The sequence below is a fragment of the Mesoplodon mirus genome, assembly GCF_964341445.2.
Source record: "Mesoplodon mirus genome assembly, chromosome: 18".
In the NCBI taxonomy this organism is placed as follows: domain Eukaryota; kingdom Metazoa; phylum Chordata; class Mammalia; order Artiodactyla; family Ziphiidae; genus Mesoplodon; species Mesoplodon mirus.
The window spans coordinates 39045080-39064679 of NC_138994.1; the positions used below are offsets into that span (position 1 = coordinate 39045080).

Below are 19600 nucleotides of genomic sequence, written 5' to 3' on the forward strand. Positions count from 1 at the left end.
ACTGGCGGCCGCATTCCTGGGGCCTGGCCGAAGGACCCCCCGTTGGGCGGCATGCGGACAGGGAGCAGACCACTTGACCCAGGTAAGGTGACCGGCCCTGGACCCCTGGGGTCTCCGACTAGCACCCCCAGGGGGGGAGGGGGAGGGGGTGGTGGCTGACCTTTGGTCTTGCTCCCTCACCGTGAGGTCTGTGTCAGCCTCGGTTTCTTCATCTGTAAAATGACATGATCGATGCCCAGTGCAGTCCTCTTCTCTGCGACGGTGGGTTGCTTACCTTGGCCCCTCCTCCTGCCACAAGGCCTGGCCACAAGGTCCCAAGGGAGGGTTTCTGCCTGGGTTATGGTCATTGCCGCTTCCTGCCTCAGGTTCACAGGGCGTCAGATCCAGGCCTGTTGTGTCCCCCAAGCAGGCTGGGAAAGGATGGAGATAAGGCTATAGGTCTGGGCCTCCTTGGCCAGTGTGGGCTTGGGGGGCAGGGTCTGAGGCTCCGGTCACTGGGCCCCCACGTCTCTCCCTTGGGTGGGCTTGTTTCCAGGGCAGTCTGTGCATCTGTGATGGGTCCTTGGCCTCCTGGATCTGTGGTCAGCATGGTTAGGCTGTCCAGCCTGCGCGAGGGTAGGTCGGCATGAACTGGCCTCTCGCAGCGCCTCGTGCTGGGGGAGGCATCCCTCGGGCTGGTGAAGCCCCCCAACACCTCCCAAAAGTCCCTGCCCCACACCACCAAGGTGCACCCCAAGGGTCAGCCCCTGTCCCAGGCGCCCCCTGTTCCGATCACTCATCCTCCTGGGCCTTCTGTGCAGGGAGGCTCTGGCCAGGGTGACCCGAGGTCCCTTCTGCTCAAATGGCCTGTCTTTATGAAGGTCAGCAGTACCCACACGTCCCTCTGCCCTGGCTGCAGGGCTGCGCTCCCAGGGGGCCTGGCCTGCAGCTTTACGAGACTCGGGTGCCAAAGGGCTCAGGATACAGATGTCCATCCACGTCCCCGTGTTCGTCCCTGTGTCCCTTCCTCTCCAGCTTAGACTCCCCGCTTCCTCATCTCAGAAACCTTCTTTGGCAAAAAATCCCTAAGCTCATCTGTCCTCCTCAAGATCCCAACTGGCCTGGCCCTGGCGGGAGGGCGGGGGGCGCTGCTTACACCACCCAGGGTGGGCGTCTCCCTGCGCCACTGACAGCCTCTGCACCGGCCCTGCCCCCTCAAACCCCGGCTGGAAAACTCCCAACGCCCCGTACTCATCTGCAGCCACCCCTCCCTCCACGGTGGAGAGGCCACCTCAGGGCCTTCACTCCTCTCGCATGCTCTCTCCTGGGCCTGTCCTGAGGATTTGCCATCGGGTCTGTGTGACTCATCCTCCTGGGCCTGGCCGGGGCCACCATAACAAAGTACCCAGGCTGGTGGCTTAAACAATGGACAAGATGTTCTCACGGTTCTGAAGGCTGGAAGTCAGAGATCGAGGTGCCCGGAGGCCTCACTCCTTGGTGTGCAGACGGCCGCCTTCTTGCTGGGCCTTCCCCACTGAAAACACACTCCTCCCGGATGCATCATTCCCTATGGCCACCCCCTCCCCACACTGGTCAGGGCCTGGCTTCCCCACATCCACCCTCTGCCCTCAGCTTCCCCAGCGTGCTGCCAGAACAGCTCCTGCTGAGGCCACATGCCACCTGCTGCAGAGCTGCGAGGTTTCTAACCTCATTCCCCTGGGGCCCTCCTCGGCAGCCCCTCCTCGCCTCCTTGGCACACAGTCCTTAAGGCCGGAGTTGGGGTCCCCCTTCTCGCTCTGTCCCTCTCCTAGACAGCCTCGCCCCTGTCACCCCTGACCTGCGGGGCTAAACTGCCTCCCCAACTCTCCATCTGGACGGCCCACGGTCACCCCAAAACCCTCTGCGTCTCAGACCAAACTTGTCATCTTCCCACACCTCCCACCTGGCCTCAGGCACTGGGCCAGCCCCAAAGGCCCCACACAACCCTCTTGGGCTGCCCACTTGACTTGAGTGTGTCCCCCGCCACAGCTGACCCCAGCACAGCCACTGTCCCCCGCGCCCCATCCTCCACACAGTGGCCCAAAAACTTTTGTCCAGGACGGCCACGCAAGGAGCAGCGTGAGGCCGCAGGTGAGCGCAGGACGCTCTGGAGCCAGGCGCTCGGGTCCTCGCTGTGGGCCCTTCGCTCAGCGACCTAACCTCCCTGAGACCTGTATTATAGACCCTCCATCTACACAGCGAGACGGCAGCTCCCACCTTACACACTGTGAGGATCTAGTGAGATCCTGGGGGAGAGCATTTGGCCCTGAGCCCAGCCCGTCGGAAAGCTTGGCAGTGCTGGTTACTTTTATTTCAGACCTGATCACAGCATCCCTGACAGCTCAAAGCCCTGCCACGTTCCCTGCTGCCATAGAGATGGAGACCACAGTCCCACCCCAGCTCCCATCCTGGCCGCTTGCCTCTCCACATGCCCCACGTCACTCCACCTCTCTCACCACCTGGCCTTTAAACATACTCTTCCATCTGCCCCAACACTGTTCCCTCTTCCATCTGATTAGCTCCCTCATCCCTCAGATCTTGGCTCAGGGTCAGAAACTCAGGGAACCCCCTGGCCTCCCCATGCAGCGTCTGCCCACCTGCGTCATGGCCTGGCCTTCACGGCTCTTCCCACGCCTGTAGCTCCCCCCTTGTTGGTGTGGCTTTTTGCTTAACATCCATGTCCCCCTGACACTGGGAGCTGAGTGGGGGCGGAGGCCGTGCCTGGTTCTGCTCGACTCTGTGGCCCCCTGGAGCCCAGCACAGTGCCTGGCATGTGGCATGTAACACATGAATGAGAGACTCGTTCCCTGACACCTGCTCTGTGCCTGCAGCAGAGGCCGGGGACCCCAAGAGGGAGGCGGGACCCTGAACCAGCCAGAGAAGGGGGCTCCCCTTAGAGACTGCAGGGTGCAACCCCACCCCCCGGCTCCACATGACATTTGAGGAAAGTGAGGACGGGAGGGGGGCCCAGGGACACCGCCCGGAGCCACACCTCTGCCTGCCCACACTGGGGGTCCTCGGCAGCCTGTGGTTTGCCCAGGAGAACAGCTGGGAGGCCAGCACTGGACGCTGGCCAGCGACTCACCGGGCTGCAGCAAACCTCAGGCAGGCATCTTTGGGCTCCGAAGCCCACTGTCCGGATGAAGAGACCAAAGCTCAGAGTGGCCAGCCCAGCCACAGGAGCACCCACGTTGCTCAGAGGAGCCTAGGGGTTGTGAGGGGCAGCTTGGAACTCTGGGTCGGTCCCATTCCTGTCCTGGGTGCAGCCTCTGCCCTGGGCTCCTCAGCTGTAAGTGTGGGCACTAGGGCACCCTCCGCTCCTGGGGCCAACGGGAGCCTTCATGAGATAAACAGAGCCAGGCACAGGGCCTGCGGAGAATAAGCTGCTCTCATTATTGTTACTACCGACCTCGTTATTCCAGGCCGCGGCTCCTCTCTGCTCTGGGGAGGTGGCCTGGGGGACAGCCGGCAGCAGGGCCTGCCCACACCACCCTTCTGGTCTCTGGGGCCGGCTTGGCCCCAAACAGTGCAGCCCCAGGCTCACTCCTAGGGCCTGTCCTCCATGTGCACCCACCCCCTGGCGCCATCCTGCCGAGCCGTGGCCTCGGCACCACCCGGACACCGCTGACTCCCTGACAGCTATGCAAGTCCCGCCAACTCCCCGGACGGCGGACATCCGAGATCACCACGTGCAGAGCTCCACCCACGGCCTTCCTCACCTCCACTGGCCGCCTCTACTCTCCCACCTGCTTCAGTAAGGAAACCACGCAGGTACTCGTGAGTTGCCTGCAGGCTCCACCTGCAAAATATACCAGCATCCCAGCACTCTGTCCACCGCACTGCCCCAGCCTGGCCCAGGCCCCAGTGTCGCTCGCCCGGACCGCCACGGTAGCTCCCACAACAGCCACTGCTTTTGCCCTCAGCCCCTGCCATCCGTCCTTCCTGTGGCGGCGAGAGGGATCCTGTGAAGACCAAGGAGGTCCAATTCCATCCCTTCTCTGCCACAGCCGTGGCCAAGTCCTCACCCCTGACCTCTGCCCCACCCCCTGCCTTCGCCCCTCACTGCATTCGGTCACTCTGGCCTTGCTGTTCCTCCATCACATCAGGACCGCTGTGCCTCCCCCAGGCCTCCCTCCCTCCCCTCCTGCAACTCTTGGTCCCCGTGTCACTTCCAGGGCACCTCACCCAGGCTGTTCGGTGCTATATACCCGAGTCTCGATGCCGCGTCCCTGCGTTATTTCAATGCCAGCGCTCACACCATCCCACCGGTTGTATCTTTCACTCACTCTGTTTGTTGCCAGTCCCCGCCCCCTAGAATGTCAGCGCCACCAGGGCAGGTTTCTGTTTCCTTAGCTGTGTCCCCAGTGCTTAGACAGTGCCTGGTTCATGGCAGGCTTCCAGCAGATGCTTCTGAACAAATGAATGAACAGACAAGTCAGTGCATGCTGTCCTGAGGGACAGGGGCCAGGCTGACCAAGAGTCCAGGTGGGGCCCAAGCAGGGACACGGCCTGGGCAACCTCCACCAGCACATCAGGGCCTCTGGCTTGCTCCATGGCTCAAGTAGGGCCCTCTGCCCCAGAACTCCTGGAAGGCCCAGGCTCTGGGGTCAGCCCGGCTAAGCCCCTACCTCTGGCCAGTGTCCAGAGCTGTTCCCCTCCCACACGACGGCCCACACGCCCAGAAGCCCAGAGGCAGAAACCGGCAGGAGAGGCAGGGCCAGGCAGGGACCTCCGACATGGGCCACACGTGTGGCACCTCCACCACGGATGCTGCCCAGCAGCTCCATCACATCTCATTTCCTCCCTGTGAAGGACACAGGGCAGCCTTATCACTCCCATCCTGCAGAGGAGGAAACTGAGGCCTAGAGAGGACAAAGGGCTTTCCTGAGACCACACAGCCCATCGGTGGCAGAGCAGGGATAAGAGCCAGGCCTGACCCACCCTCTGCTTCTGCTCCTCTGCAGCCCTTGCCCTCACCAGGCACATGGCCTTACCAGGCCCTGCTGGAACTGAGAAGCCCCCTTCTTGCCCTGCCTTCTGAGCCAGCAGCCTGGTTCTCCCCGATAAATTATTCACGCTCCCAAGGGCCGGCCAGCTCTGGTTACACTGACCGCAGCCCTGGGCACCTGCCATGCCCACCACCCCTCCTCCCTTGCCCAGGACCTGGAGGGGCCCAGGTTCCCTCCCCTCCAAGGTGACTTGGTGGGCTTTGAACGTCCCACCCTGGCTCAGGAGATGCGGCTCCACTTGTGGCCCAGGACAGATGTGCTGGGTGGTTTAGGGCAGGTGGCTTCCCCTCTCTGGGGCGCAGTGACCCAAGCACTCACTTCGGTGGGTGAGCCGGCAGAGGCTCAGGGAGGGCTTGATTGGGGTTGAGCCACGGTTGTCCTCATGGAGAGTCTAAGGCCAACACAGTCTCCCCAGCATGGGCCTGCCAGGCCTCCCCTGCTTCCCATAAACAACACCCAGTTGCTTTCCAACAGGCTCGAGGGTGAAATTCTAGGCGGGGCCCGAGGAGATGAATTATGGATCTGCCCTCCTGAAAGCCTGGTCCCAGCCAGAAGGAGCTTGGCTGTCCCTCCCCTGGCCACCGGAACAGTCCCAGCTGCTCTGAGCCTGAGGAGGCTGCGTGTCCAGCCGCAGGCAGGAGACTCAGCAGGTCCCTGTGTCCCCAAGGCCCTGAGCTTGTGACACCGGCCGGCCTGGCAGGGAGCAGGTGGCCACCATGGCGAAGGAAGAAGAGGATGAGAAGAAAGCTAAGAAAGGGAAGAAGGGAAAGAAGGCGCCGGAGCCGGAGAAGCCCAAGCGGAGCCTGAAGGGGACTTCGCGGCTGTTCATGGGCTTCCGAGACCGCACGCCCAAGATCTCCAAGAAGGGGCAGTTCCGGAGCGCGTCGGCATTCTTCTGGGGGCTCCACACCGGACCCCAGAAGACCAAACGCAAGAAGAAGGCGCGCACGGTGCTCAAGTCTACGTCGAAGCTCATGACGCAGATGCGCGTGGGCAAGAAGAAGCGCGCCATGAAGGGCAAGAAGCCGTCCTTCATGGTGATCCGCTTCCCTGGCCGGCGCGGCTACGGTCGCCTGCGCCCGCGTGCCCAGTCGCTCAGCAAGGCGTCCACGGCCATCAACTGGCTCACCAAGAAATTCCTCATCAAGAAGGCCGAGGAGTCGGGCAGCGCGCAGGCCACACTGGACGCCTGGATGGACCGCTCCGGCTCCCGCGTGGGCTCGCGCAAGCTGCCCTTCCCGTCGGGCGCCGAGATCCTGCAGCCTGGGGGTCGCCTGCGCAGGTTCCCGCGTGCCCACAGCATCTACGAGTCGGGCGAGCCCGTGGGCTTCCTGCCCTTCGAGGACGAGGCCCCGTTCCGGCACTCGGGCTCCCGCAGGTCGCTGTACGGGCTGGAGGGCTTCCAGGACCTGGGCGAGTACTACGACTACCACCGCGAGGGTGATGACTACTACGACCGGCAGTCGCTGTACCAGTACGAGGAGGAGCCCTACCGGGGCGCCTATGGCCTCCACGGCCCGGCCTGGCCGCCCTATGACTACCCGCACGGGTACCCGCCCGAGGACCCCTACGACTACTACGGCCCAGACTACTATGGGGGCTCCTTCTACTCCAACTACGGCTACCGCTATGGCTACGACGACTACGAGCCCCCCTACGCGCCCCCGTCGGGGTTAGCGTCTCCCTACGGCTACTACGACGCATATGCGGGCGAGGCGCAACTGCACGGCTACTACCAGGACTCCTACGCCCCTTCCAATGCGCTTTACCCGCCCTACCCGCCCTACGACCTCGCCTACGACCTCCCGTATGCCGGGCCCTACCCGGATACCTACGGGGCGCCCTACCCGGATGTCTACGGGGCGCCCTACTTGGGTGCCTACGCGCCGCCCTACCTGGACGCCTACGCGCCGCCCTACCTGGACGCCTACGCGCCGCCCTACCTGGATCCCTACGCGCCGCCCTACAGCGTCCCCTACGGTGCCTCCCATGGAGTCCCCTACTCCGAAGGCATCTATGGTGGCGGGGACCAGGCCATCTACCCCCCCGAGGGGCCCTATCTTCCGCCGGAGCAGCCGGCCTTCGCGTACCCGTGGGTACCGCCGCCCATCCTGTCGCCTCACAACCCGTACGCCCACCCCATGGATGACATCGCGGAGCTGGAGGAGCCCGAGGAGGCGGGCGGTGAGCGGCAGGGCACCTCCTTCCGCCTGCCCAGCGCCGCCTTCTTCGAGCAGCAGGGCATGGACAAGCCCGCCAGGTCCAAGTTGTCCCTCATCCGCAGGTTCCGCCTCTTCCCGCGGCCCCAAGTGAAGCTGTTTGGGAAGGAGAAGTTGGACGTGCCCCTGCCGCCTTCCCTGGACATCCCTCTGCCCTTGGGAGATGCGGACGAAGACGAAGAAGAGGATGAGATGCCGCCGCTGTCCCCGGTGCCCTACGGCCACCCCTTCTGGGGCTTCCTCACGCCGCGGCAGCGCCGCCTCCAGCGTGCCCTCTCGGCCTTCGGCGCCCCCCGGGGCCTGGGCTTCAGGTCGGACTTCGGACGCCCAGCGCCGCGCCCGGCCACCTCGCTGGCGCGGTTCCTCAAAAAGACTTTGTCGGAAAAGGAGCCCATCCCGCGGCTGAGGGGCAGCCAGAAGGCCCGGGCGCGAGGCCCAGCGGTCAGGGAGGCGGCCTACAAGCGCTTCGGCTACAAGCTGGCCGGCATGGACCCCGAGCGGCCCGGCACGCCCATCGTGCTGCGGAGGGCGCAGGCGCGCGCGCGCAACAACAACAACTCCCGCCGTCCGCCGACGCCGCCGCGCGCCCCAAGCCCCGCCCCCGGCCTGCCGCCCGCCCCAGCCCTCGCCCCCTCCGGCCTGACCCCGGGCCTGACCCCGCCGGCTTCGCCCTACGACTCGCTCCGCCGGCACCCGCCGCCCTGGGCCGCCCCGGCTCACGTGCCCCTCGCACCCCAGACCAGCTGGTGGGCCTTGGCCGAGCCCCCGCCCGTGAGCCCCGAGGGGCCCCCTGACCCTCTGGCCTTCCCCGGACCCCGGCTCTCCTTCAGGGGCTCCCGCCGGCGGGACGCGGCCTTCGGCTTCCCCGGGCACTCGCCCCGGCCCTCGCTGAGGAGCCCGCCCCTCCTGGGGTACCGCTCATCCCTGGGGCCCCGCTCGCCCCTGGGGCCCTTGTCCCCCCAGCCCTCTGTCCGCCTCGGCCCCTTCCGGCCGCCCTTCTCGCCGCCGCCCCGCCGTCCCCGCTCGCTGCGGGAGCCCCTGTCCCCGCGCCGAGCCTCGGGGCGCCCAGGCACACCCCGGTCCCCGGCTCTGGGCTCCCCGCGGCCGCCCTCGCCGCCCCCTCTGCTGGGCCCCAGCCCACGGAACCGCTCGCTCAACCTGCCGTCGCGCCTCCCGCGCACGTGGCGCAGCCTCAGCGAGCCTCCCACCAGGGCCGTGAAGCCCCGGCCGCGCCAGTCCTTCCCCCTGCCTCCCGGCCCTGGGTCTTGGCGGGCGGCTGCCGCTGCCGCTGCCGCTGCCTCTGCCCCTGCCCCTGAGCACCGCAAGAGCCAGCGCGAGCCCAAGGATTCGGAGACGCTCTGGACAGTGCCCCCGCTGGCCCCCAGCTGGGACGTGGACATTCCTGACACCCACCGGCCACCCTCGCCCTGGCCGGGAGGCCCAGGCAGCCTCCGTGGCTTCTCCAGGCCAACCCCTGTACCCCCAAACCCCTTCCTCCAGCACGTGGGCCCAGGGCTATCCCCTGCTCCCCAGCCTGAAGATCCAGCCTCTGACTCAACCGGTATTCTCCTGGGTAGACACCACGACCCAGGGCCTGGACAGCTGACTAAATCGGCCAGCCCGAGCCCCAAGAAGCCTGAAGAAGAGGCCTGTCCGGAGGACCCCCAGCCACCAGCAGAGCCTGAACCCCCGACCTTGACACCCCCCAAGGATTCCCCCTCAGAGCGGAAAGCACTGAGGCTCAGCTTCTCCTACCCTCTGGCCACCTCTGACCAGATGAGGGCCACGTGGCCACCATGGCGCCGCTGGGGGACACTGCCCAGGGCCCCAGCCCCCTTGGCGCCCTCTGGGGCCCCAGGACCCCTGCCCAAGGCGGGTGAATGGCTCCAGGCAAGCCCTGGGCGTTTTGCTGTGGTCATGCCTCGTGTGCAAAAGCTGAGCTCTTTCCAGCGAGCTTGTCCTGCTACCCTGCAGCCTCCCACCCAGGAGCCAGAGCCTGGGCCCGGGCTGAGAGCCTGGAGTGTGCTCTGGTCCCGCCTCTGGCTGCCGGTGGAGGCCCATCAACCCTGCACACGAGTACACGCTCGCCCCCCGTCCTGCCGCCTGGGCCCTGGAGCTGCCTGCCTGCCCCACGGGGGCCCTGGGGAAAAGATTGGCCCCAAAGGCTGGTGGAACAAGGTATGGGGGCACAGGTTAAAGGGAGGGCTTGTGGTTCCATCCTGGGAAGCAGGGCAGGAGACAGTCTCAGACCTTGGCGAACTGCTGCCTGCTTGGGCCTCAGTCTTCCCATCTGTAGCTTGGGGAGAACAGCCTCCCAGAGCTTCTGGGGGATTAAACAAGGGGATGCCCGACACAGGCAGGCAGAGGACAGAGATGCCAGAAACTGCCCCCAGGCACTTGGAGGAAGGGATCTTGTCCCAGGCTGGGCTCCAAGCAGTCCTGTCCTCGTCCGATCTGGATGGCACGTCCACTCCGAGCCCCCCGCAGGGATCTTGGCTGAGTACGAAACTGCAGACCCTGCCTTACCCACCCTGTCCCACCCCCCCATTCACGTTCATGCTGTTTCTGCCTGCTGCTGACCCTCCCCCAAACTGGGTCTTCTGTTTCTTTGGGGCTCCTGCCTAAGGGCAGTCCCCCGGGCTGCAGGGTTCTGGACTGTCCAAAGGTGAGGGCTCAGGAACCAACCTTCCAGCTTCTTTACTGCACAGTGGGGAAGCCAAGACCCAGGTCACGCAGTGGATCACGGCTGAGCCAGGAGTCTGTCTGGGCCCCCGTAGGGTGTGGGGCAGGCAGCCTTTCTGAGGGGTGCCAAGCCCGTGCCTGGCTGCCATGCTCATGGCGGAACACGAGCCTGGTGCCGGGTGGCCCTCAGTGGAGGGGGGTGGTCACCGGAGCCTCCCCCGGGACGCCTGGGGTGGGCGGGGCACGCAGGGGTGGCGGGCGTTTCTCAGCCTCTGCAGACGGTGCCCCGTGGAGCGGGCAGCCAGCGGGCCCATCAATGGCGACTGGGGCGGCCTGGCTGCTGGGGGGGCCCTGGCCCCAACGGCGGGTGCCCCGTGCCGTGTGGGCCGCAGCGTTGCAGGAGCGGGGCGCAAAGCGCCCGGGGGTGAGGGGCAAGGATGCGTGGGCCCTCCTCACCCTGGAATACGTGAGTGGCTGAATTATTCAGGGTTTGCGGCCACTGGCGCACATGGGCAGGCGGGTGGGCGGGAGGCCAGGGCCTCTGGGGTGATACCCGCTGTGCCCTACTTAGCACGCGGGCTGCCTCCCGGTGTCCCCTTTCCTCTCCGCTCAGGGAGGGGTGCAGACTGGACCCGAGAGTCAGGACAGGCGGGCTCACAAATGTGCTCGCAGTCACACGGGTCACGTGCGGGCCTGGGACGTGTGCTCGGGCGCTCCACAGCCCAACGAGGAGAGCCTGTGAGTGCGTGTGCCACGGCCCGGGCAGACGTGGTATCTGCGGGGTCAAGTGTACACACTACCAGGGCACAGTGGTGGGCCTGAAGCCCACAGGGGGCATCGGGACTTTCGTCTCGAGACCCCCAGGTGCGGGGACACCTGTCACATGAAAACCTGTCCAAGGGACGTTGAGAGCACGTGCCTGCACGTGTGTGTGCCTCCAGGCAGGCACCGCAGGCCAGTGTGCACGTCCACAGGCCCCGTGTGAGACCACAGGTGGGCGTGGGAGCACCTGGGCTGCAGGCGCCGTTGCCTGTGGGTCTGTGCATGTGGGTCTGCGTTTGCCCTGCATGGGGCACAGGGTGCGGCGCCGAATGAGAAAGTCCTGGTCCTTCCGGAGGCCCCAGGCACCAGAAGCGGATGTTCTCCTAGTTGTCACACAGGCAGGCCTGGGGTTCACCCTGGAGGAGGGTGTCAGCCTGGGAGAACGTGAGGTGGGAGGCCTTCTGGCCAGGCAGAGGGAGCAGTGCCCCCCGTGCGTGTGCTCAGCCCCTGGCAGGGCCCTTGGGAAGACGGGCAGCGCAGAGGTCGGCCATGTCCCTGGGAGTTAAGCATTGTGTTCCGAGGCAGACAGCCCACAGGACCCGGCTGGCCCGGCCTCAGGGCTCCTTCCTCCACACGGCAGTGGGTCCTGGCCATGTCCAAGCCGGGGGGCCACGCACGGGCACCCTCTGGCTGGCTGACCACAGGCTGTCTCCCCCAGATGCACTCCATCCGCAACCTGCCGTCCACACGGTTCCGTGAGCAGCACCGGGAGGACGGCGTGGAGGACATGACGCAGCTGGAGTGAGTGGGGGTGGCAGGGTTGGTGAGTGGTCAGTGCCTCCCACCTGGGTGCCCCTCATCTCTTGGAACATTTTCAGAGGCTGTTTGCTCCCCTGTTAAGCGAGGCTCAGGCAGTGTCACAAAGGCCCAGTAATTCAGATGGGCTGGGTCCAGACCCCAGCCCTGGCGCTTATCAGCTTGCACCTGGGCAAATACTCAGCCTCTCTGCCTCAGTTTGTCGCCCATGGGATGCTGTGGGGTGGCTGTTGGTGTGAGGGTGCTGGCACATTGGAGGTACCTCAGGCGTGAGGGTCGTGCTGGTTAATGGCATTATCCAGTCACAGTGACAGCCTTCACGTTTGCTACCTGAGGGCATCCCCTACCCCAGCGAGGTGGGAACAGTGTTTATCATACCCGTTGGATGGATAGAAAAACTGAGGCACAGAGAGGTTAAGTAACTTGCTCAAGGCCTCACAGTTGGTTGGTGTCAGAGATGGGACTTGAACGCAGGCCTTTCTGACCAAGGCCCTACCCTGAGGGGAAGGTGGGCCCTGACTGCCTCTCTCCATCTCCTCACAGAGATCTCCAGGAGACCACTGTGCTGGCCAACCTCAAGACCAGATTTGAACGGAACCTCATCTACGTAAGGCCTGGGGCTGACCCCCCTGGGCTTGAGTCTGAGGGCAGCTGCCTCCCTGCCTCCTGGGGCTGCAGTGGAAGCGTGGATTTCTCCTGCTCGCCCCAGACTTGTGCCATCTGGTTTGAACCCTGGAGTTTCTACTATTTGAGCATAGCATTCAAGAGCCGGGAGCGCTATAATCCAAAGTCCTAAAACATAGAGTCTTAGAGGCCTGGAGACGGGGAACCCAGAAGCGTGTGACCCCCACCAGGGGCCCGATGGGTAAAAGCTTCCAGAGTCCTGGGAGCCATACACCTGGGGCCCCGGGGGGATGGTCAGGGGCCGGGCCCCGACTATGAACGAAGGAAGCAGGCACCCTTGTGGGATCATGGCTTTGGGGCTTTGCGTGCTCCACCCTCTGCCCAGCCTCAGCCTGGTTCAGTGCCTGACACTCCACCACCAGAGCACACGACCCATCAAGCTGTCCGGGGGCCCAGGGTGCAAACACCAGGGCCAGGCAGACAGATATCCATCCCCATGAAACAGGGATCCCGGCTCCCAGGAGTGGGGGAGGGAGGGACACAGACGGGCCCTGAGGCCACCGTCTGCCCAGCAGACGTACATCGGCAGCATCCTGGTGTCGGTGAACCCGTACCGGATGTTTGGGATCTACGGGCTGGAGCAGGTGCAGCAGTACAGCGGGCGGGCCCTGGCTGAGAATTCCCCGTGAGTGTCTCCAGGGCTGGGGGAGGGGGCCTCCCCGGGGGTCTCCTGGGTTCCTGTCTGATCTTGGCAAGTCCCTGGTTGCCCCTCAGCCGTGGGTGGTGGATGGCGGTGGGGAGCCCAGCAGCCTCTCCCTGAGCCTGGCCACAGCCCGCTGCGGGCTGGAGGCCACTGTGGCTCAGACCTGGGTGGGGAGCCTTGCGGGGAGCATTCCCCGAGGGTGGGGTACGGCAAGATTGGCTGCTCGGCCAGGCAGAGGTGTCCCCCCGCCCATTCCCTGGGAGGTTTGGGAGCAGCAGCAGGGCCTGGCCCAGGAACGCCTGTGGCCTGTCTCTCCAGGCACCTCTTTGCAATTGCAAATCTCGCCTTCGCCAAAATGCTTGATGCCAAACAGAGCCAGTGCATAATCATCAGGTGAGCAGCAGAGGGGCTGGGGGCCGGCCTGCCTGCCCACATCCTCCTGTGTCACGGCGGGGTCAGGGGAGCCCAGAAGAGGCCGTGAACAGGCTGGAGCTCACTCTGCCCCTCTGCCTGGTCAGCGGAGAGAGCGGCTCTGGAAAAACTGAGGCCACGAAGCTGATTCTGCGCTACCTGGCGGCCATGAACCAGAAACGGGGCATCACACGGCAGGTGCGTCTGTCCCACCAGGGCCCTCAGCCCAGCGCCCCTCGTGCTCCTCGAGAGGCGAGACTCTATGGCCACTTGGAGGATGGGCGGCCGAGCCCAGGGCTGCACAGAGTGGCCTCGTGGGACTTGGGGCTCTTGCTGCCTCCCCTCCCAGGAGTTCTCTCCCGCTTGCCTTCCCCCGCAGCTCTGTGTTCCAGCCCCCTGGGGCGGCCCCAGAAGAGGTCACACGGGCAGGGGGTGTCGTCCACTCCTCCCGCCTGGCCTCACATTCATGGTCGTGAAAGAGGCAGGACAGGCCCGAATGTGCGCGATGGCCAGTGTAGGGTCAGGAGAGGCTGGGGCGCTGAGAAGGCCTGGCTGGGGTCTGCAGCATTGGAGGTTTGCTTACGTCAGAACCTCCGTAACGGTTTCCCGAGGACCTGCTGTGTGCCAGGCCCAGGCTAGGCTCTGGGGAGCAGGCAACAGCAACACAGTCTGATAAATGTTCCCATCTTGTGGGAATTTTGTTCTAGTGTAGGAAACAGAAAGGAAAATAGCAGGGGTCAGGGCAGGTCCTGCTAAGAAGGCAAGGCAGTGGGGCCTGCAGACATCTGGGGAAGAGCAGGTGCAAAGGCCCTGGGGTCCAGCAGGTGTGGTGTGCTGGGTCGGCAGAGGGGCAGAATGTGGTCCAGGCGAGGGAGGATGGTGGCTCGAACCAAAGAGGTGACAGTGGGGTTGGTAAGCACAGCTGGCCTGGGTGCGGTTCCAGGACTTGGTGAGGGACCAGACGGGGCTGTAAGAGGGGACACCCAAGCTGGCCCCAGGCATTCGGCCTGAGTTATGGGAGCAGCCAACAGCTGAGGGGCAGGATATGGAGAGAAGACGCAGGTGCCCTTGAGGGTCTGCCAGGCACGCATGCACAGGTGGTGGGAGACGGTAGATGTGCCAGGAGCCTGGAGCTCAGGGGAGGTGGGGCAGAGGCCGAGGCCTGCCAGCTCAGACTCCAGAACGTGACGCTCAGACTCCGGCCCACCCCTCCAGAGGTTTGCAGTGGCCACAATGTCCTAGCTGGTGGCTATCTCTGCAGGTGATCTGGGGGCACTGGGCAGGGGCTGCTGGGCCCTCGGTGAGGAGGGGGTCAGCCCAGGCTTTGTGGTCAGGAGAGGTCACTTCCTGGCGGTCCGCTTCTGATACCGACCTTGGCCTGCCAGCCCCTCCCATCCCAGCCTGGGTCTCCTGGAGACCAACCAGATCATCCCTTTGCTCCAGGCCGGGGATCAAGCCTCCAAGGGTAGACTCCTGGGAGGACTGACTGCGTAGGCAGGCAGCCGTGTGCGTCAGGCACCTCCTGTGTGCAGGAAGCCTTGTGCTCTGTTGGCACCAGAGCCTTGCGGCAGCCCTGAGAGCTGGAAAACTGAGTCCTGGGAGGGCAGTGACTTGCCCAGTGTCCCAGAGTGACGGGCTGGAGGGGCTGGGGTCTGAGGCTCATGGCGGGGAGCTGTCTTGGCAGCGGTCGGGAAGGATGGCGGAGGCGCGGGACGTGGCTGGGTCTGAGGGGCTGGGCCGGGCAGAGAGGAGCTGTGAAGATGTGCCTGCTGGCTGGGTGACCGTGGACTCGCCTCCTGGCCGCTGTTGAGCCCTCTCCTGCAATCGGACGGTCTGGCTCTAGGGTCAGTTTCAGGCGACGCTGGGTCCAGGGTCTCAAACGACGTCCCTTGTCTTGGCCTCGCCGTCCCGCATGTTTGAACGTCGTCCTCATGTGTCTCCCGTGGTCAGCACAATGGTGCCACAGCACCACGGCCCACACTGCCCACTGGGCCAGGAAGTCTCAGGACTCCCTCTTGTTGGACTGGTTTTGGCCACGCGTCCTCACTGGATCCAGGCGTGCCTTGATCAGCTGAGGTCTGGGCCACAGGCTCCATCTCTGGGCTGGGAGCGAGATAAGGGTTCCCCGGGGTAGGGGGTCAGGGTGGCTGGCTGCTGCTCAGCCCGGGCCACAGGCACTGGCCCACCCGCGGGTTGGGCTGGACGGCCCCACGGGGCCAGATGTTCCCACTCCTGGCCGTGTGCCCTGCCCTGTGCTGGGCACTAGAAGAGAGAACCCACCCCCAGGTGCCCATAAGGGGCACCCAGGCCAAGGGACAGTACAGGCCAAAGCCCAGGCTGACCCTGACTCCCTAAGCACCCCCAGGCCGGCCCCCATGTCTCTCTGGGCCTTAGTCCACTCCTCTGTACGGTGGGCACAGTATTTCTGGGACTGAGCGACACTGTGGGTGAGCAGATGGAGGGAACCGGCACCGTCCCCAAGGTAACGTGTATCATTTCTGTGCACGCCGGGCCCCCTACTTCTCCTCTAAGAGTTTATCCTGAGGAAATGATGCAGCCAGAGAAAGCACTGCTTACATCGCCGAGCACGGGCTGTGGTGCTTTGGGCCCTTGCTCTTTCCGACCCTGGAGTCCTGAGCACGCTGCCTCACCTCTCCCAGCCTCAGTTTCCTGATCCGTAAGCAAGGGCGATATTAGGACCTACCTCGTAGGAACGTTTACGATGCTGTAATTGGGGCCAAAGGTCTGGCATGCAGTAGGTGCTTAATAAGTGGGTGCTGTGATTAGCTACAACACCCCAGCGGCTCTGCTCTCATAAAATGCTGCCCCCCATTTCATCCATTTAGCAGATTTTTTTTTTTTGTATGTTTTGGCCGCATAGTGTGGCATGTGGGGATCTTAGTTCCCCAGCCAGGGATGGAACCCGCACCCCCTGCAGTGGAAGCGCGGAGCCCTAACCACTGGCCCACCAGGGAGGTCCCCCCCACCAAGCAGGTGTTTTTTGAGAGCCTCCTACTGCCAGGTCCTGTGTGGATGCCAGCACCAGGCGTGTGTGCACAGAGTCCTCCCTGTGGGGCTGACGCTCTAGCGAGAGATGTGGATGTACGAAGGGCTGAGGGCTGCACGGGGGCACAGCGCCAGTTCCCAGAGGCTGGCGCGGGCACAGTCAGGCGACTGCAGTGCTGGGCAGAGTGGGGAGGGGACAGGAGATGGGGCTGGGCCGTGCAGGGCCTGGAGCCCAAGGGGAGGGAGCAAGGCAGGGCAGGTAGGAGGCCTTTCCAGGAGACTGGGTGGTTCACGGCTGGCGGTGGCTGGGGAGGGGGCAAGAACACCCCCAGAGCCCTTTGGCAGGAAGGCCCAGCAGACCCCCCACCTGGGGTCACGCCACGGTCCCTTAGCCCAGACACCTGGGGCTCTGAGGCTCGGGGGTTTGCTCTCAGCTGGTGGCTCTCCTGCCTGCCGAGGGCCCGGAGGGCTTGGCCACTCCCTCCGCGGTCGGAGGCCCCGGCGTCCTGGGGGGAGCCGGTCGGTCCCGCGGGTGACCCGCTTCTGTTCTTGTCCTGCCCTCCTCCTCTGTGCTGGCGGCTCCTGAAGATAAAGGTATCGGGTGCGTGTGCGCATGCTTGTGCGGTGCGGGGCGGCATGGGGTGGGCGGTGGGGGACCTGGGGAGGCCCCCGCTGGCTCCCCGCAATGCCCGAGTCTTCCTCTGGCGCCCAGATCCTGGAGGCCACACCCCTCCTGGAGTCCTTCGGTAACGCCAAAACTGTCAGGAATGACAACTCCAGCCGCTTTGGGAAGTTTGTGGAGATCTTTCTGGAAGGGTGAGTGGGCCTCGGTGGAGCCCCCGGGGCCTTGCGTGCATGGTGCCCAGCATAGCTGACTCTGCTCCCTCCCCAGGGGCATGATTTCTGGTGCCATAACCTCGCAGTACCTGCTCGAGAAATCCAGGATCGTGTTTCAGGTGTGTCAGGATGGGGTCGGGTGTGGGGTGTGCAGACCCTCTGAGCCTGGCACCTGGCTGAGCTGATGAACGAGGCTCGGGCTATGTGTGTGTGTGTGTGTGTGTGTGTGTGTGTGTGTGTGTGTGAGAGAGAGAGCGAGCCTGTGACCGTGTCTCCTCCCCTCCCCTGTGACCCGTCCTTGTCCCTGAGGCACACCTGGCCCCATCCTGCCACAAGGCCTTCGCAGCGAGTGTTCCTTCTACCTGGAGCACTCTTCCTGCAGACAGCTGCGTGGCCGAACCCCTCACCTCCTCCAAGTCTTCGCTGAAGGTCACACCCCAGGGAAGCAGCCCTGGTGAAGAAATGCAGCCCCCCCTGCCCCCCACCACTGCCCACCCCCTTGGCTGCGTTGTTTCTCTGCAGAGCTCTTCTCGCCACTCACGGAGCTCTGCCGAGGGTCTGTCTCCCCTGGTCAGCAGGTGGGCTCCCACGAGGCCAGGGACTTCTGTCTGCCTTGTTCCCTTTTGTGTCCCAAGGGCCTGGCTCAAGGCCTGGCCACAGTCTGCGCCCACCATCCTGGCTGGCCCTGCGAGTACACGTCTGGTCCGTGGACACACGTGTGCAGAGGCTTGTGTAGCTGGTACCCATGCAAAGAGGGCCACCTTTCTCTCATTTCTCCAAGCAGAGTGAAATCCTGCCCAAAGCCCCTCCCCACCACCACACCAGGGTCCCCCCAACCCCCCGCCAGTGCCAGGCTGGGGCTCACTCGTCACAGGGGCACCAGTCTCACCTGAGGCCTGTGTGTGTACTTGTATCTGTGGGCATAGCTGAGCTTGTATGTGTGTCCGGGGTCACCTAGGTCGGCGGCTCCCCTCTCTGCAGCCTCCAACCCACCCCACAGGCCAAAAACGAGAGGAACTACCACATCTTCTATGAGCTGCTGGCTGGGCTGCCCGCCCAGCTCCGGCAGGCCTTCAGCCTGCAGGAGGCCGAGACCTACTACTACCTGAACCAGGTGAGAGCCAGCAGGTGTCTGAGGGCCCTTGGCCTGGTCCCCTCCCCCCATCACTCTGCGTGGGCCGAGAGAGCCAAGTCGTGGCATCTTGATGGCCAGCGAAGGTGATGGAGGTTTGGGAGGGTGAGTTTGGACTTGGCGATGTCTCATCGTGGCAAGGGGGACAGGTGTCTTTGGGGTCCAAAGCCAGGGTAGGGGAGGCCGACCTGATTCTTCGTTTTTCTGGAGCCTAGAATAGAACTAAGTGGCCTGGAGCGACTACACTTCCTTCCAGAGCCTCACTTTCGTCGTCTGTAAAATGGGGACAGCACAGTCCCGCTTTGCAGGGGTGTGTGAGGATTAGAAGAAGGAAACGTACACGAAGCCCTCAGCGCAGGGCCTGGTGTGCGGTGCCCGCTCGGAGCCTCCGACCTTCGGGAGTGGAAGGAGAACTGGGATCTCCGGCCACACTGCAGGCCGGGGCAGAGCAGGGACCTTGAGGGCTCCTGGCCCCCACCCAGGGTCCCCGACCCCTGCCCTCGCCCAGGGTGGGAACTGTGAGATCTCAGGGAAGAGCGACGCGGACGACTTCCGCCGGCTGCTGGCCGCCATGGAGGTGCTGGGCTTCAGCGCCGAGGACCAGGATAGCATCTTCCGCATCCTGGCCTCCATCCTGCACCTGGGCAACGTCTACTTTGAGAAGTATGAGGTGAGGGGACACCATGGCCGCACGGCCCGCTCCCTCGGGACGTGGGCATCCTCTGGAGGCTGAAGAACTGGCTGAAATACCGCCGGCTCACAGCCAGAAGCACAGACCATTTGGTCTTTTTCCCCCGCTTTGGGGTTGTCATCTTTTTCTAATTGACGTATGAGAGCTCTTTATATACGTTTAGGGAATCAGCCCTTTGTCTCTAGGGTGAATTGCAAATATATTTTCTGGTTTATCATTTATATTTTGATTGTTTACAGGTTTTTTGCTGTTTCAGTTTTTGGTGGGGTTTTTTGCTATGCAGATTTAAAAAATTATTTTCAGGTATTTCATTTATCAAGTCTTATATAAATTTTAGATTTTTTAACATTTTATTTTATTTTATTTTTGCGGTACGCGGGCCTCTCACTGTTGTGGCCTCTCCCGTTGCGGAGCACAGGCTCCGGACGTGCAGGCTCAGCGGCTCACGGGCCCAGCCGCTCCGCGGCATGTGGGATCTTCTTCCCGGACCGGGGCACAAACCTGTGTCCCCTGCATCGGCAGGCGGACTCCCAACCACTGCACCACCAGCGAAGCCTGAGATTTTGTATCATTTTAGAGATCTATCTCTCTAAAATTATAAAAGCCTATACCTATAATTGTTTGAAGACCTTTTATGGTTTCTGTGATTATTTTTTAACATTTAAATCTCTGGTTTATCAGGAATTTATT

The 19600-nt window shown here is 63.8% G+C and overlaps 1 protein-coding gene across 1 annotated transcript in view; it reads left to right on the forward strand.

Annotated features, from left to right (window-relative positions):
* Positions 1–5743: 5743 nt before the first annotated feature.
* Positions 5744–19600, forward strand: part of MYO15A (myosin XVA) — a gene marked incomplete at its 5' end in the record, with an annotated part of 50844 nt that continues 36987 nt past the window's right edge. The window contains 10 exons of the mRNA XM_082603894.1: positions 5744–9424; positions 11409–11491; positions 12050–12113; positions 12706–12815; positions 13152–13226; positions 13352–13442; positions 16963–17066; positions 17143–17206; positions 18088–18201; positions 18728–18889. Coding sequence (XP_082460020.1) covers positions 5744–9424; positions 11409–11491; positions 12050–12113; positions 12706–12815; positions 13152–13226; positions 13352–13442; positions 16963–17066; positions 17143–17206; positions 18088–18201; positions 18728–18889 — 4548 coding nt within the window. The remainder of the gene's footprint in view (positions 9425–11408; positions 11492–12049; positions 12114–12705; positions 12816–13151; positions 13227–13351; positions 13443–16962; positions 17067–17142; positions 17207–18087; positions 18202–18727; positions 18890–19600) is intronic.